This window comes from Misgurnus anguillicaudatus, unplaced genomic scaffold (genome assembly GCF_027580225.2).
Source record: "Misgurnus anguillicaudatus unplaced genomic scaffold, ASM2758022v2 HiC_scaffold_32, whole genome shotgun sequence".
Lineage (NCBI taxonomy): Eukaryota > Metazoa > Chordata > Actinopteri > Cypriniformes > Cobitidae > Misgurnus > Misgurnus anguillicaudatus.
The window spans coordinates 350,892-376,502 of NW_027395282.1; the positions used below are offsets into that span (position 1 = coordinate 350,892).

At 36.7% G+C, this 25,611-nt stretch overlaps 2 protein-coding genes and 2 long non-coding RNA genes across 4 annotated transcripts in view; 3 read left to right on the forward strand and 1 right to left on the reverse strand.

Annotated features, from left to right (window-relative positions):
- Positions 1-25,611, forward strand: part of LOC141363124 (uncharacterized) — a 127,609-nt gene that overhangs the window by 95,098 nt on the left and 6,900 nt on the right. The gene's annotated exons all lie outside the window — the stretch shown is intronic.
- Positions 5,540-18,609, forward strand: LOC141363114 (uncharacterized). Its single transcript, XM_073865665.1, has 2 exons — positions 5,540-6,811; positions 13,207-18,609. Exons 1-2 carry the CDS (start codon positions 6,274-6,276, stop codon positions 15,213-15,215), a joined length of 2,547 nt encoding a protein of 848 aa, XP_073721766.1. The 5' UTR covers positions 5,540-6,273; the 3' UTR covers positions 15,216-18,609.
- On the reverse strand, positions 8,809-11,909 carry LOC129425479 (uncharacterized). The gene is made up of 3 exons (XR_012368630.1): positions 10,915-11,909; positions 10,103-10,313; positions 8,809-10,019 (listed from the first exon to the last, which is right to left on the reverse strand). It is a non-coding gene; the product is annotated as an uncharacterized lncRNA (long non-coding RNA).
- On the forward strand, positions 21,296-23,094 carry LOC141349119 (uncharacterized). The gene has a single exon (XM_073865676.1). It carries the CDS (start codon positions 21,352-21,354, stop codon positions 22,399-22,401), a length of 1,050 nt encoding a protein of 349 aa, XP_073721777.1. The 5' UTR covers positions 21,296-21,351; the 3' UTR covers positions 22,402-23,094.

Here is a 25,611-nt window from a genome sequence, read left to right on the forward strand (position 1 = left end):
CAATATAGGAGTCGAGTCAGCAAAAAAAAAAAAAAAATAGAGTACCGGCACCTTTTGGGCCACTTAAAGCACTGGGCAGACCATCGCAAATAGAGCTCGGAGGATTATTTTCACAAGTACTTTTTAACATTGCGGTACTATTGGTTGTATTTTGTGAATAGAATATTACCAGAAAACTGAGAAAGAGCCAGGATTATTGATTTTACTGTACTGAAATCGTAGCCAGCTAACGTTTGCTAGGCTATGTTTACTGCACCAGCCGCTGTTCACCCTGCAAGGAGAGGTGGGGTAAAGTAAAGTAAAAATTACAAGAGTTTCTCTGTTGTGAGTATTGTGTAAGGCGCTATATAAATGTGTATTATTATTGTTGTTATTATACGGTGCTGTGAGCTGCGTGATCCGCCGAGCTTTAAAAAGCTAAGATGTCAACAGGAACAGAGGATGTTTTCCTTCGTAGGGAGGACATTGAGGAGACTCGGTTTGGAATCGACAACTATCAGTCTGACTCTTTGTCATTGGTTGTGTCTGTGTTTTTAAAGATAAGGCTCCACCATGTTGCCAAACTCACCTCTCTTGAACTACAGAAAGGGAGCACGAGAAAGAAGCTCTGCAAAACAGTCCTCTTTCAGAGGTGTGTGTGTGTGTGTATGTGCGTGCGTGAAGGGGGGGGGGGTTTACAAATCATTTTAAATTGTTTCTTCACCTTATTAAAAAGTCTTATTTTACTGCAACTATCTGTTTCTGCATCTTTGTCATATTTATAGTGTGTGATTTATAAAATATTTTATATCCTACACCACATATTTTGATTTTGGACTCACTTTATATCTTATATCAGAATATTTTATTACTGTTTAGTGAATATTCATTCATTCCTACTATGAACATTAAGTGGCGCTGTCCACATTAGTGTTTGTAACACTAATATTCTAAACCTAATCTTGACAAACTATATATTGTTGGAAAGCTCAAAGAGTATAATTTTCATATTTCATTTCCATTTGGGGAAAATTATGACATAGTGAGAGTCTGTTTCTAAAAATGTTACGGGCCCACAGGTAGGCCAAATTTGTTTTTGCATAAAACACTAAAACCCTAGTCTAAACCTAAAAAATCATAGCAAGCTATTTATCATCGGAAAGCTCTCAAAATGTAGTTTTAATATTTCAAAATCTTTTTGCATGAATAATAATGCGGTGACAGTAATTTATTAGTTTGTGAGTATACAAGAGTATGTGGCAAAATCTAGTGGCCGTTGTTGGTAAAACCATTAAAATTGTGACACAAACATCATTTTTTTTTGTGATTTTAACTTGAAATTTGGATCACAACTACTTGAGACATATTGCTTCATGTTAACATTATTTATTGTGTAAAAACTGTAAGAAAAAAAATGAGGAGGACGTAGAAAATCTTGATGAAAGTAGTTTATTGTGGTAGCAGTGACAAAGCACTTCGTACTTTGGGTTCAGCAGAGTCAGATTGAACCCTGAACAAAGTCAGTCTTAACACTTAATAGTTTCAACCCTGTTTTCCCACCCCTAATGCTAATGAAGTATCCCTTTAAATGTAAATTAAGACTAATACTACAAATGACCTCTATATCTCCCACTGTGCCCACATGGGTCATTGTAGTATCCAACTGTGTGCTCAACCAAGTGGTCAGATAATGTTTAGATGCATGTCTTTTATTATCATGAACCCTCTTTGATCTGTGTTGGTTCAAGAAGTCTCACATTTGCTCCCATACTACTATTAAGAAAGTATTACTTCAGGTTATATTATTGTATTGCTTGAACTGAGATTACCTTTTATGATTATCAAGCCTTTTAGAGGGATGAGCTTTATTCAACAGCTAAATTGGAGTGCAATCTTTGTCAAGGCTGACTATAAATTCTTACAAAACATTAACTTTTATGTAATTTATTTATAAATTAATATGTTACTGCATTATTTTATATATTAAAATAAAGGTAAATGGCTATAAAAATATTTATATTTAATATTTTTACTTTCTAACTCATTTGTGAAAAACCCTAAATTGTCTTCTTTAAAACAAGACCAAGATTAGGTTTCTAGCCCAAAGAATCCCAGAGAAATATTCATTTAAAGATGTACATCACATTCAGTGCGTTTACATGCAGCCAATAAATAACCCGTTCAAATCCGGAATATTAGCAATAACCCGGTCGCGCACGTCCATGTAAACACCGGCAAAAACCCGAATATGCTAATATTCCTGTTTTTAAAATCCCGAATATTACCCCTGGGTTACCTCTTTTCTAGCCCGAAATTTTGGTCATGTAAACGCGCATCGGGATATTCCCATCAAAAGGAACATTGATTTGTGTTCTGCGCATGTTCTATTGGCAAGGAATCTTGGTCTTTTGAGTAGAGGAACTTCTTATATACACTTTTAGAGCGAGGAGGAAACCAATTGCAACAACCGCGCTTTGCACGTTAAATTAATATATTGCTATTGTTTTTCACATCATACATGTATAATAAAGTTCAAATAGATTGTCAATAGTTATGAGAGTAACTTGGGGTTTTTTTGTGAATTTGAATTCAAAATGTAATACTATGCTATTCATATTTCGTTAAATACAGTGAATGTGTGAAAAAAGTGAAAGATGACAGAATAACTGCATAGCGTCGTCTGCATAGATGCGGTTTCTAAGATTAAAATTACTTTAATTTAACTGATCCACACAAATACAAAGCGGCATAATATAACTGATTGCTTACCAGCATTAAAACCACTTAAAATAAAAACCTTAGGTTTTTTCTTTGTATGCAGCGTCCGCTCTGTGGATTAGGATGTTGCAATAACGGCGGTGGGTTTATTATTAACTGACTGAATACTTGACTCTTACCTGACATTTAGATATGAAAGTTTACCATCAACAGTACCTGCGCGAAACATTAAACATTGATGATCATCTGCCGACTCGACTGTTTCTGCACGTCCTCAGTCCGCTTAATTAACGGCTTTTCGTTCTATCCGCGTGAGGTAAACATTTTTGTTCTGTACTTTTTTACTTGCATGTATTTCTACATATTTTCGGCCAAGTAACACTCAGGATATAATGTAAGTTATTATAGATAGCATAAAAGCTTGTTCTGAAAGGATGACAATTATAAAAACGATCTTTCCAGCTTAATTTAGCCAAAATAATGATTTATTCGTTTTCATACTTTATATATGTTAATTTATCTACTAATATATTATTGAAAATGCCATAAATAAATATTCATTGCCTTCTGTAAGCTATTGCATTCGTTTTGTACATTTATAGGTGCATAAATACTGTCTAATTTAAATTTCTTTAAGACGTGGTTGTTCTCTATTTACCGATGCTCTGTAAATTTGCACCTTCTTGTTAGAAAATTGTTGTTCAATTAATTTTTTTTTTCAAAAATATATTTAGCTGAAGGCTAGTATATAGCTTGTTAATCTTTTTATCAAAAAAAGGAAAGACATGTAACTTAGCCTACCCTGCTTCTACATCGGTGCAGCTTGTTCTGGATTTAAATAATACTTTTATTTTAGTAAATGAAGGCAGTAAAACCGCAAAGCGCACTAGTGAGCGCACGCAAAATCACCGCATTTACCTTTCAATCACAGTTTACATCGAGATATTGCCAATTCCATTTATACAGGGGTAACTCTCTCTGCTCACGCATGTAAACGGGTTATTCCGAATGTTTCAGAAACCCGAAACCCGACCTTAACTCGACCATAACCCGAATATTGACAGCATGTAAACGTAGTCATTGTCACCCTCCACTCAAACGGGATTTGCGGCACATAAGGGGTTAAAATACGCCGAACCATGTGTCCTGTATCATAGCTCATTGAATGACCTTTGCAGCAAAAAAACCCGCGTGAAAATCTCTTCGGTATTCACTGAGATATGATTAATTAAGCTCAATCCACCAGTCATACAGATTACACTGAGTGGAGCGGGTGACCGATCTAAGATGGCGGCCCCATATCTCGCCACGCCAGTAGGCAGTAGCGGTCGATAGGGCGTCTACTTATATAACGGCTGCGTCCGAAAACTCTAAATTGCTGCCTTCTGAGGCAGCTTTCCAAGGCAGGAAGGCATCAAGGCATGTCCGAATTCAATGTTTGGTTTACTTCCTGTCTCCTGAGATACCTACGCGTGGGCATACAATAAGAATGTGATTGGTCGAGCCCGGTCGAGTTCGAAAAAATAAATTGGCGGCCAAGGACGCGACTGGACCAGGGGGGCAGGGTTTCATATTTTATTGAAGCAGCCCTGGGCACCGCCATTAGCTAGCGGACCCCCACCTCCTCTTAGCATTCCATTGACTCCCATTCATTTTGGCGTCACTTTGACAGTGAATAACTTTACATCTGAGGCGTTTAAAGACTCAATTTGTGCATCAATTATTTCTAAAGAAACACGAAAATGTATAAAAGGCTCAATTACCTTGTATCTTACGTTATGGCCCAGTAGAAGCAGTTTTAGTAAAACTATGCTAACGATTGCGTCATAACCACGCGACTCTCTGTCGCACAGTAGAGAAATTACCGTATGGACAGGAGGAGAAGCGCGTGTAGAATATGGCGTACTGGCGTTAAACTTTAAAATATATAAATACTATGCAAAATGACAAAGTAATTAATCAGAATACTAAATATACTTAATACAAAATGTACTCCTGTTCACGCTCGCCGTTTCTGCAAGATTCGGTGGGTGATTCAGATTTCTCTTGGCACAGCTATTAGAAGACTTACAATTGTGAGACAGGTTGCTCACGTCACCAAGCTCAGTTTGAGTCTGCGCAGTACGCTCGACCCCCCGGAAGTGTGAGCTTCTAATTGGCTTCACTTGTCTCCGTTGAATCCAACGGGGTCGCTGTGTCCATTTCTTTTACTGTCTATGGACTGGACCACCAATTTAGTGTAAATAAAGGTAGATTTTCACTTTTACACCTTTTAATTGCATTTCTAGCGAGAAATTAGTATTGTAGTTTTCAAATATGTGATTAGTTATCACAAAGGCGCTCTCTGTTTATATTTCAAACAAGCTGTCTTTGAAGGGTGTCCGAAAGTCTTTCTCTGAGCTACCTTCATGCCTCCGAAGTCATTTCCTCATGAGGCAGCGAGGCAACGAGTCACTGCCTTGAGTTTTCGGACGCAGCGGATGTCTATGCTTAAAACCAATGACGAGAAAAAATTATATCCAGAAGATGGCGCTAATGCTCTACATAAGAGTACGAGCAAAGAGTATAGAAGCTACTATACTCTTTGGTACGAGGAACCGCCAATAAACACGAAGAAGAAGAAGAAAAAAGAAGAAGAAAGTCGAGGGGGAGAAGAAAGGAAGACTGTATTATATCAAGATTAAGACTTGGACATTCAGGTCTTAACTCGACAATGCATGTAATAGGAAAACATCCTACAGGATTGTGTGAGTGGTGTGGACTTAGAGAAACAGTGGAGCATGTGCTTATTAAATGCAATAGATACATGGAGGAAAGGATTAAACTAATATAAGAATTTAAGAAGAAAGGTGTACAACAACTAACACTAAAGAAGCTTCCCAGCAAACACAGAACGTTCCCCTAACTGGGAACGTTATTTTTAGGTTTTATTTTTTGCAACCATAAAATAACGTTCCCATAACGTTGTAGGGTGGTTATTTTTAAATAACCTAAAAATAACTTATACAGAACGTTATTTTTTGGGTATTTTTTTGGAACTATAAAATAACGTTCCCATAACGTTGCAGGGTGGTTATTTTTAAAATAACCTAAAAATAACTTATACAGAACAAAATTTTTTGGTTATTTTTAGGTTATTTTAACGTTTTCCTAACGTTATTGTAACGTTTTCCTAACGTTATTCTAACGTTTTCCTAACGTTAGGAAAACGTTAAAATAACCTAAAAGTAACGTTCTATTTCTGTAAAGAAAACTTTCCTGGCTAACCAAAAACAAACCTTGGAAAATAACGTTATGGGAACCAAAAACTAACGTTAGGGGAACGTTTTGAGAACCAAAAACTAACGTTAGGGGAACGTTTTGGGAACCAAAAATTGTTAGCTGCGTTCTGGATCTAGAGGAAGGGGATAGTTTATTAATTGATTTCTTAAATAGTACTAATTTAATAAATAGAATATAGATATTATTATTATTATTATTATTATTATTATTATGAATCCTCTCTGGACTGTGACGGACTTGAGCTGTAGATGAAGGAGCTGGAACACGCAGCAACATCGAATGCTTGAGTCCTGAATGGTCTGGGGGAAGGATTATAGTGTCTCTGATCCAATACCCACAGTAGATGGCGGTAATGCTCTTTTAAGAATGCGAGCCGCCAATAAGCTCAAAGAAGAAGAAGAAGAAAGAAGAAGAGACACGAGCACCAGCCGCTGTGTTTACATCAGTTTTAGCTTCTATTTGTTGAGAGATGAGATGGATGTAATTTTCTGTAAATCAGAAGAAACTGATGAGGGTTTACAGGATGAGGAATCTACTGATCAAACCTCCACAGAGTCTCTGGATTCTGTCTGTAACGCTGGAGAACAGCAGCAGATCCTGCAGACCAAACTCAACATGTGTTCAGTCAAACTCATCGACTGCACGAAACTCATGATGAAGATCAAAACTGAACCCACGGAAATAAAAACGGAAACTACAGAAATAAAAACTGAAACTACGGAAATAAAAACTGAAACTACGGAAATAAAAACTGAACCTACAGAAGAGGAAGATCACACTGATGAAGATGACAGTTATGACTTTGACGACGACAATCATTTTATTTTTTCCGGTATGTTTCTTCTGTTGTCTTTTCACAATTAATTAATAAATACTAGCCGTCAAGCGGTTAAAATATTAAATCTAATTTAATCGCAAATTATTCAGACTTTTTATCTGTTTTTAAAAGTTACTTTAATTAACAATTTTTTAATTAAATAATATTAATTAACAAAGTTTTAATGTTCTAATCAACATGGGTGTGGACAAATATATGCTTCATGCAAATGTATATTTAAACCATTTTCGACAGAACCATCAGCCATTGTTTTGTATATGAGTTTTCTTTTCTGAAGAACACCCTTTTCTTTCTTCATTTCTGTTTGCTGCTGCATTATTTGTGACCCGTGCTGGAGTCAGTAATAAGCATATTCTCAAAAATGAGTTATTTATATTTTGACATTCTCAGTTAACAAACTTCAACAATGATTTGTTGGAAGCTGACAAAACATGACAGAACTACACCTCTTTGAAGTTGACAGAGTGTAAGTTCGGATTTCCTCAGGCGACGTCCGAAGTAAAAACATTATAAAAACATTACAAAATAAAGTAATGACTTTCGAGTGTTAAATGGCCAGTATTTTGTTATTCTTGAACCCATAGACAAGGTCTTTGTGTCACTTTAAAGGATTTTTCAATCTCTTTTTATTCTGAATAACTAATTTTAGCATTTAACCATGTTGAAAATTTTACTCGCATAGTCCAAATTCACCACATACATACCTTCAACTAACTGGTAAAACTACTAGATTTGGCACACACAAAAAGTCAAAAACAATATCAATATATAAATAGTTCGGTTCCAAAACGAAATAAATCCATTTGATTAATTTCGGTAAAAAGCGTGTTTTCTATACCAAGAATGTGACAAGATGAAAACCACTATTTTCTGTTACAAACGTTCACATTGCATCTTTAGGTTATAAAAATATACAAAATTAAAATCCATAATTTTATTTTCAAAGATTTATTATAAAACGAATTATTTTTTCCACAAAATGCAATAAATCCAAATCCAATTTTTTCCCAAAATGCTAAAAATCTGTTGAATCAATATATACATGTGCATTCATCTTTGCCATGATATATTCATTTAGTTGACTAGGCCTATACACCGATTAAAAAAATAAACATTAATGGCATTACTCAAAACATTTACTTTGTCATATTAATTACACTGCCATTGCTGCGGTCATCCTTGGGACCTCGTCGCTTAACATTTTTCACAGCGATCAGCTGTGAAATGTTTTGGTCCTGCTCGATTTTCGTTGACTTCGCATAAAATAAAAGAAAGCATTTTCTATCTCCCAAGTGCCAAGTAAATTATTATATTTTAATGGCTTATGTTTCTTTCCCGTCACAGAAAACCACCGCAGATTTATCCATGCCATTAAAGTATTATTTTGTTTTTGTTTGTTTGTTGTTCACTAATTAGCCTACAAGATGATTCAAACTAAGATGTATTCAACGTGCCGCCATTGTTTGTTTTTAATGTGTGCGCTGTGATTTGTTGAGCAGATTTATTGCATTCTGCAGAAAAGGAGGAGTGGCGTTTATTGCGTTTTTGGGGAAAATTGAGAAAATATGACAGAAAAACATGGCGGATATTGTGTAAAATTAAAAATTTACTTTTAAATACTGACCTGATAATAATGATTTTGGCGGTAACTCGTTTGAGTCTTGTCGCTCTTGATAATTATTTTAACATCAAGCAAGTGCTGCACTTTATTTTCTAATTCCTGCATGTTTTAAAACCGAAACCAAAATGTCAGATGGATGGACGGGCATCATTTTTATTACGGTACTCATAAAACGTAAAAATACGTTTAAAGATGAATAAAAAGATAATTTTAGATGTTTAATGACTATTAGAGCATTGGATTCGCTAGACTAGAGCTTAATGTTTTATTTATAGGAAGATCTCAGACTCATTTAGACAGCAGGGGTCTTCAACATTTTTAAGGGCATGCAGTGACCCCCTGATATTAAATGTGTAAAACAGCAATATTTAACCTCTTAGCGTTCCTGCAAATTTTGCCAAAAACGCCTAAAAAAGGCCTACCCAAATTAAATTGCATACTGTTCTTGAACCATTTGGAGTATATGCATGGTTTTGGTCTCTTATGAAAGGGGACACTTTGAGGTTTGTTCCTGAACTGTCAGAATCACTGTATGTCTTACTGGTATTGAGTAATAGAACTTTGAACACACTAAAAAAGTAGGGAAAATTTTCCGCCTAAATTTTTTTTTGTAAAAAGATGCCTGCAGATAACTACAGCTGGAAGGTATTAGCTGGAAAACACAATGGGATCACAGCATGAAGCCTTATCAAACCAAGTTTCAAATTTGATAACAATATCTTGGATAATGAGTGTTTTACACATGTTTATCTAAGTTTATGTCTAGGCGCTCCCCCAAAAAAGCCACTTGGAGACTCCAAATGACCCTTTGTAACAAGAGACACATAACATGCTGCTATTCTTGAATGCTTTACTCTACAGTCATAATTTTGGGCTCTAATGAAAGGTTACACTTAGAGCTACTATATAACCTATCCAAATTCACTCTCAGTAATTGCTGATACATAGTAACTGAAGTATAAACACATTATAGTGTTTTTTTTTTCAATTCTTGAAACCAAACGTTCTACAAATAAAGAGACAAAACAACTGCTATGTATTAAAACAATTTAATATTAGAACTCACACACTATATCTATCTCAAACTATTTACAAATTCAAAGAAAATGGGGGGGCACATCTACAAAAAAATATATACATGTATATCACACCTAACACCTATCAAAGGTTTTTAGCAACATGCCAATCATTATAGCAATCCCTATTTGGCTGAAAGCACAAAGGCACATCACAAGAGGAGCACTTTACTAATGTCTTTGCATGGCAGTGTCTGCACTTCAGACGTCCTGCAGTGCTGTGTCCACTGATATGCACAGGTTTGTGATGTGCAGTGCTTGGAGTGTTTGATGGAGCTGGTGTGCCAGCTGCTGCTGCCAGCTCCTCCACTAATGTCTCCCTAAAGGCCTTCTGGTGCATGGGTACCTGTCCTTTTCCTTTTGTGATGTCCTTGTAGAAAAGGAAGGCATTCACAACGGCAATGTCCATGAAGTGATAAAAAAAGTCTTATACCACTTCTGGGTCTTGTGGATGACTTTATAATAACTGATCAGGGCATTAGATAGGTCGACTCCACCCATGCACCTGTTTGGACATAAGAAAACAACATTGAGACATTTTATTTCATTTCAAATAGCATAAAAGATTGTTGATTATATAATACATACCGGTTGTACTACTTCACTGCTGGTGGAATAGAGATGTCCTTCAACCACCAACTCCCCCTCCCCCGTGCTCTGCCTCTTGGTGTTTTGCTGGCAAAACCTCTCTGGGAAGGTGGAGGATGGGGCTCCTCTCCTGATGAGGTGCTGTCATTCAGTCCCTCAGTATGTTTTTTTTGGCTTCCAGACTTCATCAGATTCACTTTCAGAGGATGGTCTGTGATATAAAAAATAAAGAAATAAGTAATTTGCAAAACATTTACACATTGTTTCTGTATCAACACGCATATAAACAAAAACACATGCACACACACAACCAGGATTATTCCATTCATGAGAACACAAACAAACACACACACAGACACACCTGTGCTTGACCCCACATAAATATTCTTACACGAGCACACACACACCTGAGCACACAAAAACAAACATAATATAATAACCACTTACTTGTGGAGAGTTACGTCTCCACCATCCAAACACGAGCGCAAACAAACAAACAAACACACACACATCTGTGCTTGAGCTCACAGAAGCTAACATAATATAATAAAACACTTGTCGAGAGTTACATCTCCACCATCCAAGCACGAGCACACAAACAAACGAGCGCACAGACACCTGTTTTTGAGCTCACAAAAACAACCATAACATCAATAAAACGCTTACTTGTCGAGAGTTACGTCTCCATCATCCAAGCACGAGCGCACAAACAAACACACACACACACACACACACACACATATATATACATACACACACACACACCTGTGCTTGAGCTCACAATAACAAACATAATATAATAAAACACTTACTTGTCGAGAGTTACGTCTCCGCCTTCCAAAAACATCTCTGCTACAGACTAGAGGCAATGGATGAAACGTCGCTGTCTTCCCCAGAAATAGCGTCATCCGACTCATCACTATCACGACGAGTACACTGATCGATAACTTCTTGAAGTAAGAAGTGTGTTTTTGCAGTTCCCTTTGCCATTTTTCCACTATTACGTTCTTTCACTCGTAAAGTCGCTCAACGCTGCCTTTACGCACGGGCGCATGAATCCGTATGGTGAGTTTGCGCAGGAGTCTCAAGTGTGACCAGATGAATCGTCCCACTGAAGTTGCATATTATTCTTTACAGAAACTCATTGGCTATCAGACCAGACAGTCATTTCCATCATCCATTGCAACTGGATCGATTTACTGTCAATCAAAGAGAGGGAGGTACCATTCTTCACATAGGGGCTCATTGGCTATTCACACCTTTCCGACACCCTTATCATTGACCGATTGGCTCAAATGACCCGTCAATCAAAAGCTCAGGGGTACGCGGCCATTTTAGAATCGTATTTTAGTTCATGTTTACGAATGAAATGGAGGTAGACCGTATAATGCGTCGAAGTTGTGATAGCATATCAAATTAGCTGACAGCGCTATTACTACATTCCGTGGATGCATATTGATATATAAATGTGTTTTGGACTACATACTTCGCTGAATTGGATTGTATGGACCCTTGGCAGTGTAACCAAACCGTTTTTGTTGGAATGTAGTGGATCAGTGAACTAACAGAAGGCTTCAAGGGTGAGTTTATTCCAGTTTGTGTTTGTTTATTTGGCTGTGGGTGGTCTGACAAAGCCACAGATTGTACCCGCTGTGTTGATTGTATCCTAAAATGGTTTACATCATTCGAATCACAGGAATCTCAGCTTTCCAGAGATATATAATATGTTTAACTTTGTTTTTCGTTGATTTTATTTATACCTCTTAAACCCCCAATAGCCCGTGGACGGGCCCTCGGAACGCGATGAGGTTAAGAAGCAGTAAGGTAAGCGGGTTTATTGTATTATTCACAACGCAAAGTGGAGTAAAGTACAACTATTGACGAATCAGAATCCAGAACTGGAACTGTTTTATAAATAGAAACAAACCATAGAGCCATATGTTAAAACACTGCATGATTATGCTGTTGTTGTACATGTGTACATTGTTGTATTGTAGAGTTAAATTAATTATTTTTAGGTACTTGCCGTGAAATACATTTTCATGTTACTGTTAGATGGACAATCCAGCTTTCAGTTTATAAAGATGAGTGATCATAGTTCAAGTTCAAATTATTTATTTGTCAATGGAGCAATTTATTGTGCAACAGATAGTAACAAATCACAACAATACCAATACAAAAATTGCCTACCATACAGGCATGGTTAAAATAATAAAAACAAACCATCAATAAATAGTAAATCACCAAGTTATAGAACTGAGAAGCAGAATGGCTGCAGGCACAAAAGAGTGTTTATATCTGTTGGTTGAGTTTAACGTGTAATCCCGATCGCAACATCTGAAATTCAACCCTCTAAGGGATGAGAATAATTTAAGAGGGTAGGTTCAACCCTTCTTAACTGATGATGGTGAATGGCACAAAGACTGTCTAATCTAGTGGGTCAGTGTTTAAAATGCATAAAATGCTACATCCAAAAGCCAGAGGGCGCTCTCAAACTCAATATGCGCTGTAGACGACAAACCATAGACATGGAGCTATGACACACAGCTCCAGGAAGTGACTTAGACATATATTTATATCGCTGTTCTTCTAACCTTTTCAGGTATTTTCATGATAATTAAGAATATGTATAATAATTATGTTTGACGAGTGTTACTTTTTCACGTTTTTATTTTATAAACCACTCAAACTAACAGTGACTTCAAATTAATAAGGACTTACTGTTCAAAAGTTATCGTCCAGGTATTATCAACATTTATCGGTGCACCCCTAATAATAAATGATAAAAACCGTGAAGCGTGTGACCATACAGTGATATTCAGTGGTCTATAATGATGTGCAGAATGACTTTTGCAGTGACCCTGTTTTATAAAATCAGAGATGTGAATTTGGACAGGAATTAAATTACCACATGACCTTGGTGGCCAGGAAGTTTATACAGATGGTTGGAGGAAAACGATGACATTCTGGATTTGGACGCAATAAAATCATTGATTACCCCTTATAAATGTTGAAAAACCGTACGTTCCAATGAGAAACAATTACTGTCTGAATAGAGGTTAAAAGTGAAAAGAGAATTTTAATTTTTATTATGTTTCTTTCAGATGTGAATCGTGAATCATGTTCTGATGGAGAAACGACCTCAACATCAAAAGAGCGACGGACAACACAAACTCTTTCCTGCATCACCTGTGAAAAGACATTCATCTCACAGAGACATTTAGAGAGACATGAGAGAAAACACACAGAACAGAAACTCTTCACCAGATCTGAGATCAGCTTTACTACCTTACAAGAGAAGAAACTTCATTCAGAAGAGCACACAGACAAGAAGAAGAAGAAGAAGAAGAAGAAGAAGATGTTTCATTGTCAGCAGTGTGGGAAGGTTTATGTCTCTTCTTCTAAGCTGAACAGTCACATGAGGACACACACTGGTGAAAAACCTTTCAACTGCACTGAATGTGGCAAATATTTCAGCACCAAAAGAAATCTTGGTGTTCATCAGAGAATTCACACTGAAGAAAAAACATACAAGTGTCCTCACTGTGAGAAGAGATTCAGACATAAAGACCACATGAGGAGACACATGCGTTTACACACCAGTGAGAGACCGTATCAGAGCAGTCAATGTGACAAATGTTTCAACTCCAAAGACAATCTTGTTGTTCATCAGAGAGTTCACACTGGAGAGAGACCTCATCACTGCAGTGTTTGTGGGAAGAGTTTTAATAAACATGACCATTTAGTGTCACACCAGAGAACTCATACAGGTGAAAGACCTTACAAATGCTCTCAGTGTGAGAAGACGTTTGCTCGGTTATATTCCTTAACAGTCCATAAGAGAATTCACACTGGAGAGAAACCTTACGTCTGTTCTCAATGCGGAAAGAGCTTCTCTGATCCATCTCATTTGAGAGGTCATCAGAGAGTTCATACTGGAGAGAGACCTCATCATTGCAATGTTTGTGGGAAGAGTTTCAAGCAACATGACCATTTAGTGTCACACCAGAGAACTCATACAGGTGAAAGACCTTACAAATGCTCTCAGTGTGAGAAGACGTTTGCTCGGTTACATTCCTTAACAGTCCATAAGAGAGTTCACACTGGAGAGAAACCTTACGTCTGCTCTCAATGCGGAAAGAGCTTCTCTGATCCATCTCATTTGAGAGCTCATCAGAGAGTTCATACTGGAGAGAGACCTCATCACTGTAATGTTTGTGGAAAGAGTTTCAGTGGACATAGCAGTTTAGTGTCACACCAGAGACTTCATACAGGTGAAAGACCTTACAAATGCTCTCATTGTGAGAAGACGTTTGCTCAGTCAGGTCACTTAAAAGCCCACGAGAGAATTCACACTGGAGAGAAACCTTACGTCTGCTCTCAGTGTGGAAAGAGCTTCTCTGATCCATCTCATTTGAGAGGTCATCAGAGAGTTCATACTGGAGAGAAACCTCATCACTGTAGTGTTTGTGGGAAGAGTTTTAGTCAACATGGCGGTTTAGTGTCACACCAGAGAACTCATACAGGTGAAAAACCTTACAAATGCTCTCATTGTGAGATGACTTTTGCTCGGTTATATTCCTTAAAAATCCATAAGAGAGTTCACACTGGAGAGAAACCTTACGTCTGCTCTCACTGTGGAAAGAGCTTCTCTGATCCATCTCATTTGAGAGGTCATCAGAGAGTTCATACTGGAGAGAAACCTTACGTCTGCTCTCAATGTGGAAAGAGCTTCTCTGGATTAAATACTTTTAAAGTTCACGAGAGAGTTCACAGTGGGGAGAAACCATACGTTTGCTCTCAATGTGGAAAGAGCTTCTCTAATTCAAGTAGTTTAAGAGTTCACGAGAGAGTTCACACTGGTGAAAAACCTTACATCTGCTCTCAATGTGGAAAGAGCTTCTCTAATTCAAGTAGTTTGAGAGGTCACGAGAGAGTTCACACTGGTGAAAAACCATACGTTTGCTCTCAATGTGGAAAGAGCTTCTCTGGATTAAATACTTTTAAAGTTCACGAGAGAGTTCACAGTGGGGAGAAACCTCATCAATGTAGTGTTTGTGGGAAGAGTTTCAGTCGAAGTCACCATTTAGTGTCACACCAGAAAACTCATTAAGGTTAAAGACTTTACCAAAGCCATGTACTGGATCAGGTTACTTAAAAGCGATGTTAATTTTGACGACAGATTTTGAATTAGTTTTTTAGTCTTTTGACTAAGGTGCAATATACAGTTGTGTTCAAAATTATTCAACCCCAACTGAAATTGATTGTTTTGGCCGGTTTGACATTGATTTTGATCATTCAGTCATCCTGCTTACAATTACATCAAAGAGGCATGTGTAGGTCAGACAAATATAACATAACATTTATAATGAAATAACCACAAATGTCTTTTCTGTGCTCACATCATTATCAGTTTTATTCAACCCCCAAGTGACATTCAATTTTAGTACTTAGTACAACATCCTTTTACAGTTATAACAGCTTTTAAACGTGAAGCCAAGCTTGACACAAGTGTCTTGCAGCGATCTACGGGTATCTTCGCCCATTCATCATGGGCAAAAGCCTCCAGTTCAGTCACATTCTTAGGCTTGCGCACTGCAACCAGAGGTTCTCAATCGGATTTAAGTCTGGTGACTGCGATGGCCACTTCAAAATGTTCCAGCCTTTTTTCTGCAACCATGCTCTAGTGGATTTGGAGGTATGCTTGGGATCATTGTCCTGTTGAAAGGTCCAACGTCTCCCAAGCCTCAGGTTTGTGACGGACTGCAACACATTGTCATCCAATATCTCCTGGTACTGAAGAGAATTCATGGTACCTTGCACACGCTGAAGTTTCCCTGTACCTGCAGAAGCAAAACAGCCCCAAAGCATGATTGACCCCCCACCATGCTTCACAGTAGGCAAGGTGTTCTTTTCTTCATAGGCCTTGTTTTTCCTCCTCCAAACATAGCGTTGATCCATGGGCCCAAACAGTTCTAATTTTCCACAGAACACTATCCCAAAACTTCTGTGGTTTGTCCACATGACTTTTGGCATACTGCAGTCGACTCTTCTTATTCTTTGGAGACAGCAAGGGGGTGCGCCTGGGAGTTCTGGCATGGAGGCCTTCAGTACGCAGGGTGCGCCGTATTGTCTGAGCAGAAACTTCAGTACCCACATCTGACAAATCTTTTCTCAGTTCCTAGGCAGTCACACGGGGACTTTTTTCCACTCTACGCTTCAGATAGCGCACAGCAGTCGCAGTTAGCATCTTTTTTCTGCCACGACCAGGAAGCGTTTCAACAGTGCCCTTTGCCTTGAATTTGCGAATGATGCTTCCTATGGTGTCTCTTGGTATGTTTAACATCTTTGCAATCTTCTTATAGCCATTGCCCTTCCTGTGAAGATTAATCACCTCTTCTCTTGTCTTCCTGGACCATTCTTTTGACTTCACCATGTTTGTTACCACACCAGTAAATGTTTAGAAGGAGTTGAGTATCACAGTCATTTTAAAGCTGCCTAATTGGTGCTTATTAGGCTTTATTGCTGTTCCCTAACATCCACAGGTGTTTTCAAATCCTGATTGAAAACACTTCAATGAACCTCTGTTCTTCAGAGTGGTAGTTCTTTAAGGGGTTGAATAATTGTGTCAATGAAGAATTCACAAAAGAAACATTTACTACTATATTACAAAACCAATTGATGTCATTTTAGTTGCATATGGTTCTTTAAGAAGTCATTGTAGGATTTCATTCTGAATACAATTACAAATGTACACTAAATTCCCTAAAACCCTTAACAGCATTGGGGGTTGAATAATTTTGAACACAACTGTAGTTTTAGTCATAGTCATCTGAATTTATCAGCTGAATGGATTCCAAAACGGTAAAAATCTAAATTTAACTCTAGGGTAGCTGGAAAATGAGCATATTTTCAAAAAAAGTGGAGTGTCCCTTTAAGCAGCACGCTTGTGGTAAAATATATGTCATTAAACAGTGCAGGGGTAAACAATGCTGGGGTAAACGCATAATCCCCTAACGTTATTTTTTTGTTATCTTGTGTTTATTTTTTTTGGGAACCAAATAATAACGTTATGGAAACGTTCTTTTTAGGTTTTATTTTTGCAACCATAAAATAACGTTGCAGGGTGGTTATTTTTAAAGGGGAGTGTAGTCTACAGCCAGTCACGGACCCACAGCGCTATCGCGTTAAATCTTACCATATTTATCTCCTCTATGTATATTACACATTTATTAAATATATTTTAATAACATTAATGCAGCAAGGCCTGTAAACATTTATCTATCGGGCCTCGGTTGCCGTTTTGGCTTTTATCAAATGGCGCTTTTCCATTGCATAGTACCCCACGGTTTAGTTTAGTTTGGGTCGGGTCAGCTCACCTCACTTTGGCGTGGTTAGCTTTTCCATTGAGTTTAGTATCACTTCGCAGTGGGAGGGATTATAGGCGTGTCGTTATATTTGCGCTGCATACGGCTGTGACATCATACAAGTGAGAGCGTCGTTGTACATTCCCATACATTTATTTATTTATCAGTCCGCCACATAATTAAAATTGGGCACCACAAATAGATGTTTACTTTGCACATCGCGTTTATAACTACCTCTGTCTCACATGACAGTTTCTGTTCAAACACCCGTGGCGTCAGTCGACGGTGCTCCGCTGAGCCTCAATGAAGTTGCATTAAAACATAAATAATACTGACGTGCACGTCGCGAATGTGCCGCCACAAACTGCAAGTCTGGAAAAAACTTTTATGTGTTCTTGATTCACAACCTGTGGATGTTTTTCATCGCTAAAAGGGTGTTTGGAAACTTATAGCAGAGCACAGATGACAACATGTTTGCTCGAGACAGCGCAAGCTAGCAGTAAGCTAAAGCTAATATTTTACATAATAGGATGACGCCGATGACGATACTCTCAGACCAATCAGTGATCTACAGTGTTTACGCGTCACGTTTGGTATCAGCTCGGGTCGCTTGGAACCCCAACCGAGGTGGTACGAAAAAAAGTATTGGGTACTACGAAGTGATCCCAATGGAAAAGCTCCCAAAAGTAAGCTGACCCGACCCAAACTAAACCAAACCGTGGGGTACTATGCAATGGAAAAGCGCCAAAAGATGGCGATGGAACGGCCTGGCAGTATGCATGCACTCGAGACGTGATGGATAAACTTGTATGTGCCGCAGTTCAGCCTGCATAACCCGAAAGTTGCCGTTTCGAGTCTCACGGCTGGCCGCTTTTGACTGACGTGCTTGAGCAAGGCACCTTAACCCCATTGCTCCCCGGGCGCTGGGTGTATTCAGTCTAACATTCTAGCGATTTCTTTTTTTCTTCATTTAGTAACTCACGTGAGAATTAAAATATACTTTAGTGATTCCCGTTTATATGAAGAGTTGATGATGTTAATTGTAACTTAATAATGGAGATGCGGCTAACTGCTGTGGTAAGATGTTAACCTAAAGTAAATGAAATGTTTATTCATTTTCAATAAATATCTGTTTTAAGTCTTTTTTATCGTGTTGAAGTCACTACAGTTATTTATATATTTGATTAAATACAATGTGTAATGTGTTGAGGTATTTTTATTTAAAATAATCTACATTTTTATAATATTTCAATAGACATTTTTTCCAGTAATAGAATAATTAAATTATTATAGAGTTTGTATTAAATCTATTGTTTTATTTCTCCATAGAAATATATTTTACTTATTTTAGATGGATATTAGGGGTGGGCGATATGACCAAAATCTTCTATCACGATAGGATTCATTTTATATCATGATAACGATATGTATCACGGTAGAGTTTTTTATGTTTTAATAAGGTTTAAATCTTTAATACCATAGAAATGTTCATAAGCATAGAAAGAAGATAAAAACAAACAAAACTCAAGCTCTCTGAAGATAAACAGTCAATGATATAAGAGTGATAATAAATAATTATGCATGTATGTATAGGCCTATATATATATATATATATATATATATATATATATATATATATATATATATATATATATATATATATATATATATATATATATATATTTTAAGTAGAAAGGTGATTTAATCAGGAGCAGTGAGAGATTTTCTCTCAATGCTGTTTGATTAACACGAGTGACAGACAGGAGCAAAATTAGGTAACTTCCCCTTTAAGACCAAAGCCCGGATTCAATACACTTTTACACATGCGCTTTCTCTTATAGCTGTTTACTTTCTCTGAAGACCTGGTTGTGTTTATGAGGATGCTTGCAAAGACGGGAATTTTGACGCGTATGTGTATTTATGGCCGATAAAGCGGGAAAAATGCTCACGAGCTTAATGAGCAGCGGTCGCGCGACTTGCGCGCTCCTCACAGACAGAAAGAGCAGCGGTTGCGCGACTTGTCCGCTCCTGACACACAGAAAGAACGCACGCATACAGATCTGTTGTTTGTGTTTCAATGGCTTAAAATAACTTGTTTTAAAACTGCAGTGCTTAAATACGTGTACGAACGTTACGTTTTCGCGACCATGCGCATAGGAGCTTGACGTGGGTCCGTAACCTCGATAGAAACGATAATCCAAAATCTCTACCGGTTGACAAATTTCTACCGGTTAATTATGTCTACCGGTTTATCGCCCACCCCTAATGGATATGATCAATAAAAACACAACACTAATATTACTAATAGACGTGCTGTACTTTAGTAAGCCGTACTTTTTCACTGCGGTTTTCCCTTACGAAAATTAACCATGTTATTTTTGTGGTAAAAGTGTAGTAACCATGTTTTTTGTATGTTTTGTTTAGCAAAACTGTGGTTTTACTACAGTAACCATGGTGTATGGTTGTTGAAAATCATGGTTGTCAAAACCATGGTTATCTTGTGGTAATCATGTTTTTTTTCTAACTGTAGTTAAACCATGGTTAATTTTCAAGATTGGTTGTTAAACCAGGACTAGGCCTTAGACAAAATTAGAATATTTAAGTCATTTTCGAAAGCATAATTTTTAAATCAACATTACTGGTGTGCATCTTGAGACACAACCCTTGCACTGATGCATTATAAAATATGTTAGTGCAAGTTGTTTTCGATCAGGACAACACTAACATGTTAACAAGTTAGTCAGGGACTAGGCTTAAGGAAACCGCTCTGTAGTGCTGTACACTTTTTTTTAAATCTTTTTCAGACTTTGTTTCCAAATGCTTCCCCAGCCACTGCCAACATGTTTGTTGCATTTATAAAACCATGTCTACTCTGATTGCTATTTAATCGCGTCATCAAAAACGTCATCATTGTTCAGTCAAATGTATTTGTTCTTTTCATCTTCACGGTTGAACTTGCTATTTTCGTCCGAATAATTTCGTTGGCAAAACATTTGGCACAGAAATACTTCTGTATAGGTTCATGTGAGGGACCTGAGCGGCCAGGAAATAAGAACACCAAGTCTTTTTATCAAAATAAATGGGTCTTTATTTGAACCCAACTTAAGTCAACCAAAACAGCATACAAAATCAAAACTTGTTGCAACAAAGAACTAAGGACAAACAAAAAGGAAACTAATCAGCTAAACCAGACCAACCAAATGAACAAAGCAAACGACTTATAAAAGGGAAAGATGGGCCCATTACAATACAAAAGGGGAAACAAATACACATTACACTTAACATACAACATTAAACAAGATCCAAATATAATCAAGTAAATACATTTTGAATTAAAGCTCAAAAAATACAAATTTAACTGAATCATAAATGGACAACTAAAGAAATTAATTTAAAGACTTCCATCATCATGAGTCCTCCCCCATACATTCTTAACACATGGTACATCCCGTAGGAACCATTCCTTTAAATCTCGGTTTCCAACAGGACTCCAATCTTTGTCACTCCCAGGACATAACGGCTGAAGGCTTCGGTAGACCAACACCACTCATTACGGTAAACTTAAACTCAAGTAGAAAGAAGTATAAATGACAGATACAACATAACTAATTTGTGTGCACTCCAAATCAGAAATGATGTAAATGAACATGTAACATTAACCAAAGAAATAAAGAATAAGTGACTTAACTGTTGTGTGTGATTATTGAACATATCCTGAAATAAACTGGTTTAATGATTAAATCAAAATAAACATGTGTATGAAAGGGTGTGGTGTGGTCTACATTACCACTAATGGGTGGCTACTTCTTGGGCCCTCACAGTTCAACTGGTTTTTTATACTTTGCCTATGTTAAGCATGAAATTACAGAAATAAGTTGGTTTATGTTTATTTTAGAGACAATGGAAGTAAAAGAGGAAACAAATGAAGTGGAGGAGAAACATGATGTCATTACTGAAGAAAAATCTTATGATCACTTACAAACATCAACAAAGAAAAGAAATATGAAAAATTCCCATCAGCGTGGAAAGAGTGTCCGAATGAAAGGACACCATAACAATAAAGAGAGATGTCGTACTTGCCAGCAGTGTGGAAAGAGTTTTAAAGATACAAGAGACCTTCATGAACATTTGAGAACTCACACTGGGGTGACACCTCTTACATGTCATCTGTGTGGAAAGAGTTTCATATATGAAGGACAACTTGAGTATCATATAAGGATTCACAATAAAATCAAGAAGACTTTTTCTTGCTGTCACTGCGGAAAGAGTTTCACACTGAAAGGAGACCTTAGGTCTCATGTACGAATTCACACTGGAGAAAAACCCTTCACCTGTCCTCAGTGTGGAAAAAGCTTTGCACATAAAGCGACCCTTGACATTCATGCAGCGATTCACACTGGAGAGAAACCACACACCTGTACCCAGTGTGGAAAAAGCTTCAGACAGAAAAGTCATCTTAAGTGTCACATAATAAGTCACACAACTGAGAAATGTTTCACTTGCATTCATTGTGGAAAGAGTTTTGCACACAATAATAGTTTAAGAATACACCAGAAACTTCATACCAATAAGAACTCTTGCTCGTGTTCTGTTTGTGGAAAGAGTTTTCCACTGATTGAATATTTGAAAATACACCAGAAAATACATGGCGAGAAAACTCTTGTGTGCTCCGAGTGTGGAAAATCCTTTTCAACGGGCAGAGGCTTGACAGTTCATCAAAAAATACACACTGGAGAAAAACCATACGAATGTTCGCAGTGTGGAGAGAGATTTACAAACTTTTATAGCTGGAAGAGTCATGAGACGATGCATACTGGAGAAAAACCATACTACTGTTCTCTATGTGGAAAAAGTTTTACTTTTTCAAATAGTGTAGGGAGACATCAAAAATTACATTGCAAAAAGTTGTCAGAAAACTTATCCTCCAATTAAAAATGAAAAGAATCTGCATTTTATTTTTAGTCTTACTTTTTTGTTTAGTTATTACTTAATTGTTTTTTTAGGTTGTCCATCTCCACTTCATGTACTACAGGTACAATTAAATGAGTGAACTGTACTTAAACCTGTGAAAAAGTTGAAAGGTTTATGTGTCTTCAACAAGTTCACCTTTTTATTTTTTAGTTCTGCAAACTCAAATAAAATGAGTCCAAGAACTGCGTTTTTACTACTTCCAAACATTTGTCATCATTTTAATACCACAGCCTCATTTTAACAATCACTGCAAATAATTACAAACTTTTGGTGGTTGTGATGAGGTCTATGGCATTCAATTTGCTAGGGAAGCTAAGAAAGATTCTAGCACTGCAAATTTACTTCAAGTTAAATCAACACGATTGGTTGCCTGAGCCTGCATTTCGAGAGCATTTTTTTTAAATAAAGTGATATTTTATGTGGTTTCTAGTAAAGCGAAAGACTCAAGTGTTAAACATTTATTTATGTTGGAGATGTAGAAGAGTTTCTATTTTAACTTTTTGTGGTTACTATTGTTCTTTGTTAGTGCCTGTGCTTAGACTGTGTGTCAGATATGTGTTGATTTATAAACAATAAAGCAACACATTGCATTATGAAAAATAATGTAAAAGTGAGCACTGACCTCAGTCTATTCACACTCACACCGGTCTTAATTTTGTGAGTAACCCCTAATTATTTTTAAATAAGATAAATGGGCGGTTTCGCGGACAGGGATTAGACTAGTCCTAGACTTAAACACTTTTAAGAGCTGTCCAAACTGAAAACAACTTGCACTTACATATCTTCAAATACATCAGGGCCCTTTGTTTTACCTCAAAATGCACACAGGTAATGTTTTTAGTAAGGCATGTTTGTTAAAACTACTTATATTTTCTAATTAAACTAAGACCTAGTCCTGGATTAAGCTAATCCTGGTCCGGGAAACTGCCCCTTAAAGTTTAGTGCAACAGAATTATTACATAAGTCTTGATTTCAACAGATTAAGCCAAATCCTTGTTGGTGCAACCCACCATTAGGGGACAGAGATCAGACTAATCCTAAAATTAATTTAAGGGAACACTCCACTTTTTTGAAAATATGCTCATTTTCCAGCTCCCTTAGAGTTAATCATTTGATTTCTTACCGTTTTGGAATCCAGTCTGGCGCTAGCACTTTTAGCATAGCTTAGCATAATCCATTGAATCTGATTAAAAGAGTTTCAATATAGTACAAAGGAGGTTTAGGGCCAAGCTAAAATAAAAAATAAAACCATCTCGAGATTAAAGTCATTAAAATGCGAGAATAAAGTAATTAATTAACGAGAATAAAGTCCCAAAATTTCGAGAATTAACTCAATATATTCAGTTAAGGCTTATTCTTGTTTACTGCATTAAGACAATGATATAAATACACTAAATTCACTACACACTAAAATATCTTATGAATAAGCATGTATGGTCAAGCAGAAAAGCCCAGAATGTGCTCATTTTTTTTGAACGAAACAAACGTGCCATTTAGCGGTTTGTATTCTTATTCTGGGATCTTCTGCTTGCCTGTACACAAAATGTTTTTATTAATAAAATGTTTGCTAAATTTGGTGTTTTAATATTACTGTGTAGATGCATTAAGCCACATTCAATGTTGTCTTTTAGGGTTTTATAAGGGTCCTCACTTAACGTAAAGCTTTCAATGTAAACCCGAACAGTACAATGTACTCATTTAAAATGAGTGAACTGAACTCAAAACTCTGAAAAAGTTTATTGAGCTTAAAATTTTTATGTGTTTTCAACAAGTTCGCCATTTTAAGTTCCACAAACTCAAATAAAATGAGTCAAAGAACTCAAAAAATGTATTTATTACTTCCAAACGGAGTCATTTCAATACCACAGCCTCATTGTAACAAACACTGCAAATAATTACAAACTTTTGGTGATTGTGATGAGTTCAATTTGCCAGGTTAGCTAAGAAAGAGTCTGGCACTGCAAATTTACTTCAGTTTAAAGTTAAATCAACAGGATTGGTTGAGGAGGTTCCAGTTTCCAGCATGCTTTGCATGAGCCTGCAATACGAGAGCATTTTTTGAAATTAAGTGCTATTTTGTGTGTTTTTTAGTAAAGAGAAAGACTCAATAGTGTTAAACATTTATTTATGTTGGAGATTTAGAAGAGTTTGCTATTTTTTAGTTTTGTGGTTACCATTGTTCAGTGCCTGTGTAGTGCCTGTGCTTAGGCTGTAGGTCGGATACATGTTGGTTTATCATATAAACTATGACTGTGTGAAAGTCTGCACTGAGTTCAGTCTCAACACACTTTCACTGGTTTTACATTTTCATGAGTCACATGATCTGTTTCTGTGACTTGTGAACAAAATTTAATGGTAAAAAAAGATGTTTTAAGTACGGTATACAAAAAATATATATGGTAAACAGTCCTTATAATAAACAGTAGTTTTATGTATATTGTACTTGAAGAATTAATAAAATGAAGCGTAAACTTTTAAATTTGGGTTAACTGAAATTTTTTAAAGTTATCTTTACTTAAAATTTTTGATGTTGGTTTACTTAAAAAAATGTATGTAATCAGTTTCAACAAAATTTTTGAGTACTCTGAACTTGACGGGTTTTACAGTGTGTTCCTTTCATAAGAACACGCCAGTGAAACGTACTCGTTGCATTTATCTCAATTGTTAGTTCACAAAGCCGCAGAATCTTTCCATTCCTCCATCATCCATACGATTAATATCACCTGTGCACTTTCATTTAGGGGTGCGCCTCCATGTGCATTAACAAAACCCCATCATTCATCACGATCAGTGTTGGGTAAGTTACTCAAAAAAAGTAATTAATTACTAGTTACTAATTACATCTTCAATCGTGTAATTAGATTACTTTACAAATTACTTTCTTCAAAAAGTATTTAATTACTTATTACTAATTACTTTCTAAATCCTATTTAGTACACGATACAAGGATAGGCTTGAAATGGCTCGAAGAAATAGTATATAAAAGTACATCAATTATTCTGGTCTCACTTTAGAGTCCAATTCTCTCTATTAACTACTTTTGTCTCAATAGCAGAATCAGGCATTAATATGTGCTTTTAATTATTAATAAACAGCCAACATCTCATTAATAATAATGCTAATAGTTAATAGTGAGAACTGTAAACTAAAACCATGTTAAATCCACTATTG

Coding starts and splice junctions, on each gene's coding strand:
- LOC141363114 (XM_073865665.1), top strand. CDS start 6,274: ATGGTCTGGGGGAAGGATTATAGTGTCTCTGATCCAATACCCACAGTA. Junction 6,812..13,206: donor CAATCATTTTATTTTTTCCG/GTATGTTTCTTC, acceptor TGTTTCTTTCAG/ATGTGAATCGTGAATCATGT.
- LOC141349119 (XM_073865676.1), top strand. CDS start 21,352: ATGTTTATTTTAGAGACAATGGAAGTAAAAGAGGAAACAAATGAAGTG.